Source organism: Osmerus eperlanus, chromosome 16 (genome assembly GCF_963692335.1).
Source record: "Osmerus eperlanus chromosome 16, fOsmEpe2.1, whole genome shotgun sequence".
Lineage (NCBI taxonomy): Eukaryota > Metazoa > Chordata > Actinopteri > Osmeriformes > Osmeridae > Osmerus > Osmerus eperlanus.
This window is the reverse complement of record NC_085033.1, coordinates 2967724-2981049: the sequence shown is the minus strand read 5'-3', so window position 1 is coordinate 2981049 and position 13326 is coordinate 2967724. Positions and strand designations below refer to the sequence as shown.

The 13326-nt window shown below is 47.7% G+C and overlaps 1 protein-coding gene across 3 annotated transcripts in view; it reads right to left on the bottom strand.

The window, feature by feature from the left end:
• agap3 (ArfGAP with GTPase domain, ankyrin repeat and PH domain 3) overlaps positions 1 to 13326 on the bottom strand; it is a 112045-nt gene that overhangs the window by 14467 nt on the left and 84252 nt on the right. For all 3 annotated transcript variants that reach the window (XM_062481092.1, XM_062481093.1, XM_062481091.1), the window contains exons 12-13: positions 10513 to 10683; positions 4802 to 4963 (exon numbers count right to left, since the gene is read on the bottom strand). In XM_062481092.1, coding sequence (XP_062337076.1) covers positions 4802 to 4963; positions 10513 to 10683 — 333 coding nt within the window. The remainder of the gene's footprint in view (positions 1 to 4801; positions 4964 to 10512; positions 10684 to 13326) is intronic.

Below are 13326 nucleotides of genomic sequence, written 5' to 3'. Positions count from 1 at the left end.
GGAGAGGCAACTGAAAAGGCCATTGCACTGCGTAAACCAAATTAATCCCCCTTTCCATGGCATGTGATGACGAGGGTCAGCACATCCTCCTCCAAGGCAAGGATATGAGCGTGAACGATGGGCCGAGGTGTCCCTGCTATGGAACGGGCAGCTGCCCATGATGGCAGGCTGCTAGCATCATTAGCTCTCCTGATGCTACCCAATAGGTCAGGTTAGCGCCACGCTAACTGGGGAGCGAGCAGTTCTGTCACATTAACATCAGCGTTGACCCCCCGCCACCGTATCATCTACCAGCTACACAATCAACAAGTCCCTGTCAATTAGAACTGGATTAACATAGCTGAAGCCAGTGGGAGGATATGGAGGAATGCTATCTAAATGTGATGGGGGGGGGGGGGGGGGCAACTGGGTAGAACGAGGCAAAGATGATTTGCTTTAATTAACATGGCATAATAAAATGGAGATAAGACTGTAATGTTGTTGTGAGGAGAGAGAGAGATGTGTGAGGTGTAATAACCAACTGGATGTCATTGAAGACAAATATGGACATTCCTAAGCTTTACTGTATTGAATTGATACTTAGAATATACGTTTTTAAAGTAACAGGGTTACTTAAAGACCCAAGTGAAGTGGTTGAATATGAGCATGTGACTGTTAATCACATGGGTGATGTGGATTAGAGTAGAGACAATAGCCATAGCATGTAGTGGATGAGTCAGAGATGGATGAAGTTTTAGGGGCACACTGACCTTGAGCCAGAGGTACAGGGACCTCAAAGGGGGGAGAGAGAGGCCCAACATTTGGAAGGGAGCGATGAGGAGAATAGTGAGGCAAGGGCAGACATTGACTGTAACTATTTGTTCTTTGCGGTTGTGAACACATTAGTTTAGATTAGTTTAGTTTAGAGCTGCCTTGCAAGCGCTTGTATAAACGTGCATAAAAAATATACTGTGGTCCTTTTCAAGGTTAGTAGTAAGACTGACCTAAAGTACGACCATTCTAACCTGGAAGGCCCTTGATTCAGAAATGTCGCTATGTCATCATTTAAACAACTATAAACACCCACTTTTAACTAACAAATCTGCAAACTTGGAACAGCCCCCTCAGTCAGTCAGTCATGGGTTATCGTTAACCGTACTATGATCAGTCAGTCATGGGTTATCGTTAACCGTACTATGATCAGTCAGTCATGGGTTATCGTTAACTGTATTATGATGTCGTCCCTGGAGCATCGTAGGGTTAGACGCAACAGGATGGTGGTCCTGCCCTGCTCTGGTGAGTGGCAGCAGGGGCTCCAGCGGAGAGCTGAAGCCCAGATTGGGCCCTCTAGTCTGGGGTTCAGGGCGGAGGCCCTCTAGTCTGGGGTTCAGGGCGGAGGCCCTCTAGTCTGGGGTTCAGGGCGGAGGCCCTCTAGTCTGGGGTTCAGGGCGGAGGCCCTCTAGTCTGGGGTTCAGGGCGGAGGCCCTCTAGTCTGGGGTTCAGGGCGGAGGCCCTCTAGTCTGGGGTTCAGGGCGGAGGCCAGCGGCACCGTCTCCAGCGCCCAGCCAGCCAGCCTCTCCTCAATCTCAACTCTATCACCCTCCACTTGCACCTTGGTGAGATCCATCTCCCTGGGGCAACCAGAAAGGCTTTAAAAAGCTAGTGTGTGTGTGTGTGTGTGTACAACAGCTAGTGTGTGTGTATGTCTGGTTGAACTGATGACACTGCGCCACAACACTTTGTTTTGGTACGAAACGTGCGCCGCCTTGCCGCTGTGTGTTGTGTAGGGGCCCGCGTCAGGTGGTCACTTAAACAAGTGCTCCCCGTTCCTGTAAATGAACGAGCAGTTGGGAAGAACAGGCCAAGGCGGTGCCATCTGTAAATGTCACAGCGGCTGCTTGCTCATTTTACACATCATTAAAGCCAATATTCCTAACCTGTATCAGAGCAATCAGGAGCAGGCCATTACTGGGACAGGGGCCTCGGGGGGAGGTGGGGGGGACGACACACACACACACACACACACACACACAAGCAACCTCCGAGAGGCGAGCACGGAGACAGGGTGCATTCTCCATCTCTTTGACACGCGCACTCGCACACGGAAACGTGGAAGGAGCCGCACTCACACTTTTCCACACACACGCACACGCACGCGCACACACACACACCCGCACACACACACACGCAGTGCTCAACAACCTGATGGTGAAGAAGAAAAAACCCTAGAACAAACACAAAATCCTAATAGGAGTTACACTTAGCGATACGGCAAAAGGAAAACACGGTCAATTATACGTGTATCTGTGGGCAGTGTGCATGGAGCCCAAATGAGAATCTTGTTATTCCGTTGTCTCCCTGCGAAGCGCCGTGTTGAAGCCGAGGAGAGCCATTACAGGAACAGAGGCTCCAGGGACAGCTTTGGGAAATGAGACAGAGTCTGGGAGTGACAAAACAAAGTATTGAGATAAACACCCACCATTAGCACAGGCAGTTAAACCTCCATTTTCTAATCCTCAGCTGGACTCCAGAGGATGTTAACCATTACCTCACTGAGGTGGAGAGACCTACAGAAGGGCCTCTCATAGTGGGTTACCTGCTACCTGTCTGTCAGGGGATTACAGTGTGAGTGACAGCAGGCAGGAACATGTCAGTTCACGTATTAGTATTACTATGAGTAAACAGTTTTAAGATATCAAGACCTTGGCAACCTAACGTCAATTAAGAATGTTACCCATCCAAACCTAAATCTCCCACACCAACAAGATCCTGCCAATGGGAATATCTTCATTTCCAAAGCCATTCCAGTCTGTGCCAAGTCTCACCTCTCAAAATTATCCAACTCGCTCTCTCCACTTCTACCCTTGTCTGCTCTCACACAACACGCTACCCTACCAAACAAAAAATAAAAACTTGATACACCTTCCACCCCAAAAAGAAGATACGTTAATGGCGTTCCCTGACAGTCTGCATTAATCAATGGGAGCTCCCCTCGAACACAACTCTTTATCGGTCATCGATTTTCCAGTGGGTTTTAAGGAGAGCGGCGCGCTGAGAGAGCTCATCGCCAAGGAGGCTGCTGGGAAACACATTAAGAGGCTGTCAGTTGCCCCGCTATGCATCCTGCATCACTCTTTAAGCACATGAGAAGTTCATTACACTGCACAGCTCAGACAGCGAGCAGGTTATCGGCGCTTGGGTCGGAGCGTGAAAGCGCACAACGGCAGTCGACGCGGCGAAACGTTTGCGCTGTCTTTCAACGTCGCGTTTCTTAAAGCGCGAGGGGTAAAGCTGCACAGTTCACAGCTGACACTTCCTCTGAGGGGAAGCGGTTCTCCGAAAATGTCTCCACGACACAGTTTCAGCGACAATTACATGTCCGTCCATCTGTTTTTTTTGTCGCTATTGATGTTTGTCAGCGTCTCCCACATTTCTGTGACATACAACATTTAGCTTGCTAAGTTCTGTTTCTGGTTTACAGGCATTAGCGCAACAGATTCACCAGTGTCTTGTCTAACATTTCCCAACGATTGCTCACCTAAAAACGCACACAGCTCCTTTGATTTATGATGCTTCAGAACTACTCAAATTCAATTTCGGCCTGCATTCCGGGGCTCTGATTGCCCCGTAAATGAGATAAACTGATCGCAATTTATTCAAGGATCCCGTCTCTCCTCCTCTTCTCCTTCTTTTGAGACACAGAACCTGCATCTTACAGCTGACTGACTCCGATATTTAAGCAATATGTCTGTATTCCTGAGGCATTCAGCAGAACAGACAAGCTGATGCTAATAGAAAATATCAAAGGGGGGAGGAAGGGGGGAGGGAGGGGGGATAAGAGAGAAAGAGAAAGGATGGAAAAACAATGTGTTTCTTTGATGGGAAAGAAAACTTTTGAGTCGACCTGTTCCACACAGTGACACATGCTGGGAACCACGGCTGAAGGCTAGGTATTGTAGCCTATTTTCCGAAGTCAGGGTACTCTCAATTATCAAAGGAGGTATCTGGAGGGACTAATGTCCACTAACGATCCCTTCCGTACGCTGTGACTGTTCACCCCGTAGTCCCTAATGTCCACCATCAGTCACTCAACAGCCCCGGCCCATTACAACAGCAGGGTGGTTGTGATAGTCCCAGTCCTGGACCATTAACATCTATTTAATGGTATGCAAGTGAAAGCAAGTTTACAGAGGAAACAAGGGCCAAAATAATCTTGGGAATATCCATTTGATCTCAAATACCCACACTGTGTGTTTAAAGGAAGCGGCCAACAGATTCCCTCAAAGTCCAAGAGATGCTGTCAGTGCCTCACGCTGAAAGTGCAATACTTTTAATTTTATAAATTAAAAATAAATACCACACCTCGTCACCAAACGCCTGTGCCAATGTTGTTAAGATGCGGCCTATTAATCATGTTGATTGATTGATTCCTGCTCCGGTGACATCGGTTTGATGGCCTCTGAGAGGCCACTCTGTGTATTCACAATGCCATCCAATTAAAGCGCTCCATTCATCATCGGGCCTACAGAATCGCTCTTAATTGGTCAGAGGGTTGAATGGCCCTCCCCTGCTGAGACGAAGGGATCACAGCTTCTTTGGCTCACACGACGTCACCGTCGGGGGCAAAACACAGGTAGGCTGACCACAAATACACCACACTCTAATCAAGGACAGCCACTTGGATGCAAAGCCAAATATTGGGTGAAATATGATTACAACTGACCGTCAGACATGAGCCTGGGAGAAGACTCTGATGTCATTGGGTGGAGAGAGAGGGTTGTTACTTTGCGACAGCGTTGTCTAGCTCCAGTCGGTGTCTCACCTTCGTTGCCCGTGGACGGCCCGTCTGGCTTTGTGATGCCTGTGCTCTTTTTCCGCCTGTGTTTCTTGCGGTTGGCGTGTGGCGAAGGAGGCGGCTCCAGCTTGGGGCTGGTGGCGCTGCACACCCCGGCGCTGCCTGTGGAGGCATCGCCCATCCCATTGGCTGGATTACAGACAGAGACATGCAGGCAGACAGACAGGTAGACACATGCATTCTGTGAGCATGGAGGGAAAACTCACCCAATCAACTAGTACACCTATAACTAGATCAAACATCAGCATAATGTAATGTAGAGCAAATTCTGTATGTTGAATGCACAGGGGATCCAAATCATAAAATTCGGAGTCCAAAATCATAAAAACGCAGAATAGAAACTCCCTCTAGTACCAATATAAATACATCACCAGGACGTACACATCCTATGGATGATAATGGATGCACACAGAGTTTCACATTAGATTGAGAAAATGTGTGTGAAGGTGCGTGTGTGTTTTGGGGGGGGGGGGGGGGGGGCAGGCGGGAGGGGGAGGTCAGTCAGGTAGGGATGACTTGAGACAGTGGGTGAGGAACAGGTACACGGTGCGCTCAGCTAACAAATGGTTGGTTAGGCTAGCCCCCAGCCAGCCTCTCTGTGGGCTGCCGTCGAGTGACAGGGGGCTAAGAGGCCGCTTGGTTTCCCGTAAGTGACTTTATAAATGTGATAATAACCTGCGTCACTGTGGGCCCACCGAGGGAGGAGACGGAGGGGATGGAGGGAGGATGGAAGGTTGTCAGCTTGCCATCTTTCTGCCTTCCTGACATTTGACATCACTTCCCCCCCCCCCCCCCCCCCCCCCTCCCTTCATTCTTTATTTTTCTCGCTCCCCCCGCGGATGCCATTACGGATCTGGGAGAAAAGAGGGCCGGGGGGGGGGGCCGGGGGCCCGGAGGATGGAGGGATGGAGGATGGGAGGGCCAGTGGATGGGGCCCCATATTGCTCTCCACGTCCCACCCCGTGTGGTGCTGCCAGCTCCCTCCATTGTCTCCCATCAAAAGCTCATTGTAGTGTGGCAAACTCCATTCATTTCCCCGTGCAGCGTGCTGGCCCCAGGGGCGCAGAGCCAGGACAAGGGGGCTCAGGGATTATTGCTGTTGTCGTTGCCAGTCGCGCATTCTATAATGTGGTAGCTGTGCCATTAGCTAGTGTACAACATTAGGCCTAATTTGGTCATTACCTTTAGGGAGATGGGGCTGTCGAGGATGAGTGGGACAAACCCAGCAGGAGGTTGAGGATGTTCAAGTGGAGGGAGACTAGAGATCCTTAAAGAGCCCCGGGCTGGCTGCTTTAAGCGTGGGCAAGAATATACTGCAGGAGCCAACGTAATAGGCTGGAATTGTTTTCACCGACACAGACACACACATTAAGAACTATACTGTTGAGCTTTGATGCGTGTCTCGGTTAACTGAACCGGTACAGCATTATGGGTGTTGGAGTATATCCCTGTCTATATCTACAGGTTAAAGGTTGATTGGTAATATGGGAATAAAATATAATTTGATCTTTGTTAGCTCTTGTAATTAATGACATTTGAATTCTCTCTTCCATCACTTCACACCAGTCATGAAGAAAACGCACAGTGACGTCGAAACAAAATAGGATTATGGACGGGCCTGATCAATAAAGCTAAAGCCAGTCTGGGGCTGGCCGACATGGCTTAGGCTGCCGCTCTATGGGAGGTGTGGGGGGTGGAGGGTAGGGGCGGGGCGCAGGCCACCGACGCACATGTAGAACCCGGCGTGTCGACGGCGTCTGTTTTAATTTCCCTGCCTTGCCCTACAACAGCCCCCCAGAGACAAGTCATTAGCTGGCGCAGACAGCTGGGGGCACAGGGGTCCGACGTAACCCCCCCCACCCCCAGCATCTGTCCCAGCCGGGCCCCGCTCCTTATGGCGGAGGTTTCTGAGAGACGACTGGCGACAACTCCGGAACGGACGTCAGCCGTTTGTTTAATGTCGCTTGAGGTGAAAGGGGAGGGCTGCCCCCTGCCTTGAGGGTTGGCTTCATACACACGTCTAATTATCAATTTATGCCCCTCGGTGTTGTGGAAAAATGATCCCCTGGGGTCTACTATCACTTCAACACGATGCCTCGACCAGCTCTTTGTCTGTGGCACAAACATAGCTCTTTTTAAGTAATACCGCCTTGGAAAAGGTGGACACAAAGGGACACGATTCAAAGTGGTAAAATCATTGGTTGCAGCCAGCCCTAAATATTAATGAGTAACAACATCTGACCAAAACCTACTCATACTCCATGACATAAACACCAGCTTCTCTGGAATTTTCTTCCCTTCTCCAGACCCCCTATCTTCAGGGTTGGGTTACAGGTAACAGTTAAAAGGCTCAGATCTGGTCTCCAGCTAGTCTCTCAGACGGAGGTGTGTGAGGGAGCCCAGAGTTCAATACGTTGTTATTAACCTACGCTTACCGCCGTCTGAGGCCCTCTGGGAGCGTGTGCAATGAGGGGGTCTCTCTCTCTCTCTCTCCCCCACTCGGCTGAGTACAGCCTCTCCTGGGCACCAGGCTAGGTAGCGGGCTAACCTGTGATTACAGAGCATTACACTCCCGTCGTGCAAATGACAGTTTAAACCTGCTTCACGATGAAGACTGTGGGCGAGACAAAGAGGGGGTTGCCACCGGTAACAGCTTCTTGGCCCTGCCGTCGGCTCCATGAGAATGAATGAGAACCAGAGAGGGAGATAAGAGAAGGAGAGAGAAAAAGGGGGAGAGAGAAAGAGGGGGAGAGCTTTCTTTTCCGCTGTAATTCAAGGAGCTCCGGGTGCGGAACACTGTGATTTGGCCAGGCCCCTTGACACGGCAGCACTGTCCTCAATCAAAAGCAACGGCTGCAATTCATGGCAAAAATTAGAAACAATCACCGCCTCCCCCTTATTATCCTCAATTAGTCTGCACTAATCAAGGCCTGATCGCACTCTGCTGCTCTCACCAAACTAAATGTCAAACTTCATTATGGCCCGCCGCGGAAATCAAACTCCTCACACACTCTCCACTCGCGGCAGGAGGGCAGAGAAGGCTCCAGAAATGCGACTCGGAGCCTGAGGGGGAAGGCTACCTGTGTGCTCGACTACCAAAGCCAACACCAGTCAGCCCACGCAGAAACACGTTCAACACACGAAGCCAGCAAAGAACCAGGGAGCTAGGATGTGAGGCGCGTACGCAGTTAGTGACGTACGCTGCGACAAAACCTTCACCTGGGAGGTCATTCTGTCATGTACCTACAGTCATTTGCGGGCATGTCACATTGCGTGGGTGTCTTCTCACTTCCTTGTTTTTAATTCAGGAGTAAAGATTGGAACTTGCCAAGGAGAGCTAGGCAGCTTAACAAGCAGGAGAGGCCCCTAGTTTAAGATAAGGTGTCTTATGAATGCGAGCAATAGACAAAATGGGCCCGGCGATTTAATCAAAAAAGCTGCGTTCAATATTCAAGAGATGTAGCTCTCCAGCTTCTGTCTTATTTCAGTAGGTGTACAAATGAGAACAGCCTTTAAATAATATGGAGATGGTTACCTGGCTAAGACACATTCGTTCTTGAGGATATCATCAATCTGCTGGGGTTTTTTTTTTTTGGCGTCTCTGAATCGCATTTTATGTTAGCATGCAACCTTCACCAAGGATAATGGAGTGATTGGGCTTGGTTGAAGTCTATTCAAATGGAAAAACATGAGTTTCTGTCATGGTGGCCCACCCTCTATTGATTACAGGAGGCCCCATTAGGAAGCAAGATAAGAGCTTACATTTCAATCAGGTATTATGCTACCTGATTCACTAGTCACACCACATCACAGCGCGAATAACCAGATTCTCCACTACATCTTTCCGGAGCCTCCATTTGTATGGAGGTAATGCAAATGGCAGAGATACTCAAATGAAACATTCAAAAGAGTCTTATTTTTTCATGTCTATGCGCTTTCTACTGTTGTAGCGTTTTGGGCATTTTCACATAGTTATTTATGAGATTGCCAGAACAAAGAACTGGTGATATATCTATCACTGGGCAGACAGTTCTATAATATTGTCCTCAGCTCATTTGAGCTCATTTGTGGTTACCTTAAAGAGAAGCATGAAAATAATTGAAAGAAATGAAATTGTGGAACTGTGGTCTGGATGATGGTTAATGAGCTATGATAAAATGAAGAATTGTCAGTTTACCAAACAAGGACATGGATTTTTTGTTGTAGCTGCACCATAACCAGCTCCTCCTGTCTGTCTGTCTGTCTGTCTGTCTGAGCATCAGGGTGCAAACACAGTACTGTTTAAGTCTGGGTAGTAGCTTCACTTAGTAACTTAATCCTGATTCTATCCAACACTGGGCACACACTGTTCATCCATGTGTGGGCTTGCACAAGCTGACACACACTCCAAATATAAATATACAGGTGACAACACACACTAGCATATACCACATGAAACACATACATAAGCTCACACACACACACACACACACACACACACACACACACACACACACACACACACACACACACACACTAACACCCCTCTATCTCTCTCTTTCTCACACACACGCTCATTTATTTGAGGACCCCACGAATCTAAGTAATTCTGCTTTGGGCGTGCTACTGATGGGAGCGAGGGGTAGGGGGTGATGGAAATGCCTGCGTCCAGGCAGAATTGATCGTTTGGCAGTTCCAAATGAGAGACGTGCTTGTCTGCCGAACCACGAGGGCCGTGCCGTTGGACTCCAGCAGCGCTCGTAAAGAGCGCTCTTTAAACTGCCGGGGCCCCTGGGAACCCACGGGAGGGGGGGGGAGACGCCGGCACGCTAATGAGAACTACCAGAGTGCAAACATGCATGGAAATGACTGTTATTCTGTTGATGTGCATTTAAGTGCTTTTTTACTGCCAACCACAAAGAGAGGGAAATAACTGGTGATGAATGGTGCCCTCGAAAAGCATTCATTTTCCTATTCGGGAAGTGAGTACGAGATGGACAGAGGAAGAGAGATAGATGGAGAGAGAGAGGAGTTAAAAAGAGAGAGAGAGAGCAAGAGAGAGCTAAGTTAAAGGGGGACATAGAGAGAGATGAGCTAAAGAGAGAGAGGAGTTAAAGAGAGGAAAAAAGGAGAGACTTAAAGAGAAAGAGCGAGAGCGAAAAAGCGGACATGCACGGCAAGTGTATTATTTTACTTCACTCAAGTGCGCTGACAAGGCGCAGTGTGATGGGGAGGGAGGGAGGGGGGTGTTTGAAGCGAGCGAAGGAGAGTGTGGATGGCAAAATAACCCCCCCCCCCCTTTCTCCATCTCCCAGCGCTGTCCTCAAGCCTCAGTCAGACAACAGTAGATGAAAAGGTCAGGGCCATCAGCGACCCTGATGACCTCATTATGAAAATTAGCTTCGTTCCAGCCCACCAACTGTAGAAGAACAAGACGAGGGTCTGTACAACACTGCTGCCCCCCCCCCCTCCCTCCCTCCAGAGGGCTCTGCTCCTCTTCTGTTAGCTACACCACCTCAAGCTGCAGCCTGTCACCTCCACTTTAGCAACTCAATCTGGCTCCACCTGGGTGGAGAGACGTTGCAAATGGAGGAGGAAAGTTTGGGAGAAAACGACACTGAGAAGAAAAAGAAAAAAAAAAAGAGGAGATGAGAGGATGGAGGAGAAGAGGGGGACAGGGTCTTTAGAGGACGGCTCACCGGTCCCGGAGCTGGCGCTGGCGTTGATGGAGGCCTCGTTCCACTGGTCAGCGCTGGACACGGAGAAGGAGCGCTGGTGCATGCCGTCCTTACTGCCCCCGAAGCCAGCCAGGCCGCCCCCCACTGACACCCCCGACTGGAGAGACGTGCTGCTGCTGGAGTGAGGGGCACCTGGGGGAGAGAGACATGGAGAGGGAGAGGGAGAGACACGGACAGAGAGAGAGGGAGAGAGAGACACGGAGAGAGAGGGAGGGAGAGAGAGACACGGAGAGAGAGGGAGGGAGAGACACGGAGAGAGGGAGAGAGAGGGAGAGAGACAGAGACACAGATGGAGAGAGAAAGAAAAAGAGAAAGGAAAATACATTTTAAAATGAAGTTATGCATCATCATCTTGTGCACCTTCCTAGACTTACACGTTGCACAGGCACAAGCAGGTTGAGAGAAACCCATGTGACACCATTGCATGGGCAATGGATTTAAACATGATTCAACTACGCTAGCTGAACACTAGCAGGGCACTGAATAAACCAAGTAGGCTAGCTGGCTAGCAGTCTAGGTAATGTTTTAAGAAAACAATACATTAATATCAATAGAATATTCCTAAGCTCTATTCTTGGTAACCCGCTACATGTTTGGGGTAATGGTGGTATAGTTGTACAATGTTCCTTCCACCCTAGAGTGCTCATCTCTGTGATACATGTGTAGAACACCACACAAACACACACACACACATCTCCTCTCCCTCTGTCTCTGCCTCTAATTAGCCCTTAATTAACAAGATACACTCGGAACGCTAATTATCTCGCCTCATCCCTCTGACTGCCACATCCATCTCTCCCGGCGTCAGCGGGCGCTCTCTCCCCGACTTCCAATCAGGCGAGCCACGGATGCCCGGTTCTCTTTACTAATTCATGGGCTAGGCTGCACCGCGTGGGGTCCTTCCCTCCTGCTCTCGCCATACAGCGTCACCAAACTACTCCCCAGTTACAGCTACAACTCTGCTCCGAGGAGACGAGAACACCTTCAAATAGTCAATATTGCCTCGCCAGAAAGAAATTAGCTTGATATTTGACATTTTAGTATTTTATGTTGTTATCATTCTTTTTTTTTTTTTTTTTTACAACTTCATTGTCTTAAATCAAGGATTTCAAGAATGAGAGAAGGAGCTACAGTACATCACATCTGGGAGTGGAACACTATTTATGAGGCATTATTGAGCAGCTTTAAAAGAGAACCATTTACTATCTGTATGTTCTCCCAGATACGACCGTAGATAGCTGATAATTAATCAGGCATCTAATGCAATTTCATTCGCTCAGAGAAAAAAAACTACAAATCTGACAGGTTAAAAGCCAAAGATTTTGTTTTGGTAAAAGAAATAAAAACCTTGATTTATATCATTGTACGATACAATGGATGTATTTAAGACTGATTAACACCATACATCAAGGCCTTTTATTTCATAATTACAAACAGCCGGAGAATATCCATTTCTGATTGGGGTAACAATAACTCTGATGGTGTGCCGTGTGTAAAGCAAACTAAACAGCGCAGGCCCTTGTTAGGATAATACGTCCTACTCATTTGCTGGAGTACTAAGTGTATCAAATTCACATAATCATGTCTAATTAGTATCAGTAATTATCTTGTTGGGCCCGGGAATATTAATCTTAGGGTCCCACAGGGGGGAGAACAGAATCACAGCGCGAGCTGGGAGAGAGCGCAAGGGAACCATGCTGGGCTGTGCTGGCTAAATTAGCTTGCCTAAATCAGAGCAGAGAATGGTGAGGGGGTGAGTGAGTGAAACTCCTTTTAAAAAAGAGAAAAGAAAAAGAGAGCAAAGTGAGAGATAAATGATGAGAAAAGGGAACAAGATTTTAGAACTTCATAGAATAAAAATACAAATGTTTAATACTACTTGGTGCAGACTATTATTGGTTGGCCATGACCTGATCAATACTAGCAACTTGATACTAAAAAATCTCAAGTTAAACCGACTCAACCGTTTTTAAATGGACACTATGTATTTCTGATGTTTAGTTTAACAATCAATAACACTGCAAACATAATTGCTGAGACAAATTTAATCTAAAATACATTCATTACACACAGTATTACACACTGCACTTAAATATATCAGTGATTTTCCAGGAAAAAAACATGAACTTGCTATGAAGTTTGACTCTTGGCCCTCACAGATACAAAAATAATAATATAAAAAAAAACATAAACCCTGCTTGGATTCATATTTAAAATTCAACAATCATCTCTAATTGTCAAATTCGATGCTAATGATTAATGAATTAAACATGGCTCTATCAATTAGTCTTCACAGACCACTCCTGCATAAAGGGGAGGATAATGTAATTATAGCCGTGCAATAATCAGCTTGTGGCATCAGAAGAAAGAGCAGTGCTCCCCACAGCCTGACTAACCACTCTGACTCTATGTCCGTGTACCAGAATTAGGCAGTTCCAATACTCTTGGTTTCTCAGAAATGTTTACAATGTGCCGTTCACATCTGAATGTCTATAGGTTTTCCTCAGACTGAGTGTAGCATGTCTGTGTTCATTTTTCAAGAGTCCACCTCACCTCTATCACCCGAGGCTATCTCCAGCCATTCATTCTCCACTAGTAATGTCTGAGAAAAAACGTTTGTAGGTGGAGGTGAAATACAGACCCATTGGTGAGACAATCATACCCCAATTACCATAATTGCAATAATGCTCAAGTCGTTAAGGAGGAAATTGCCATAGAAATGTCAAAAAAGCAAGCTTAAAATAAATCTCTTGCTCAAAGTCCCCCCCCGAAATA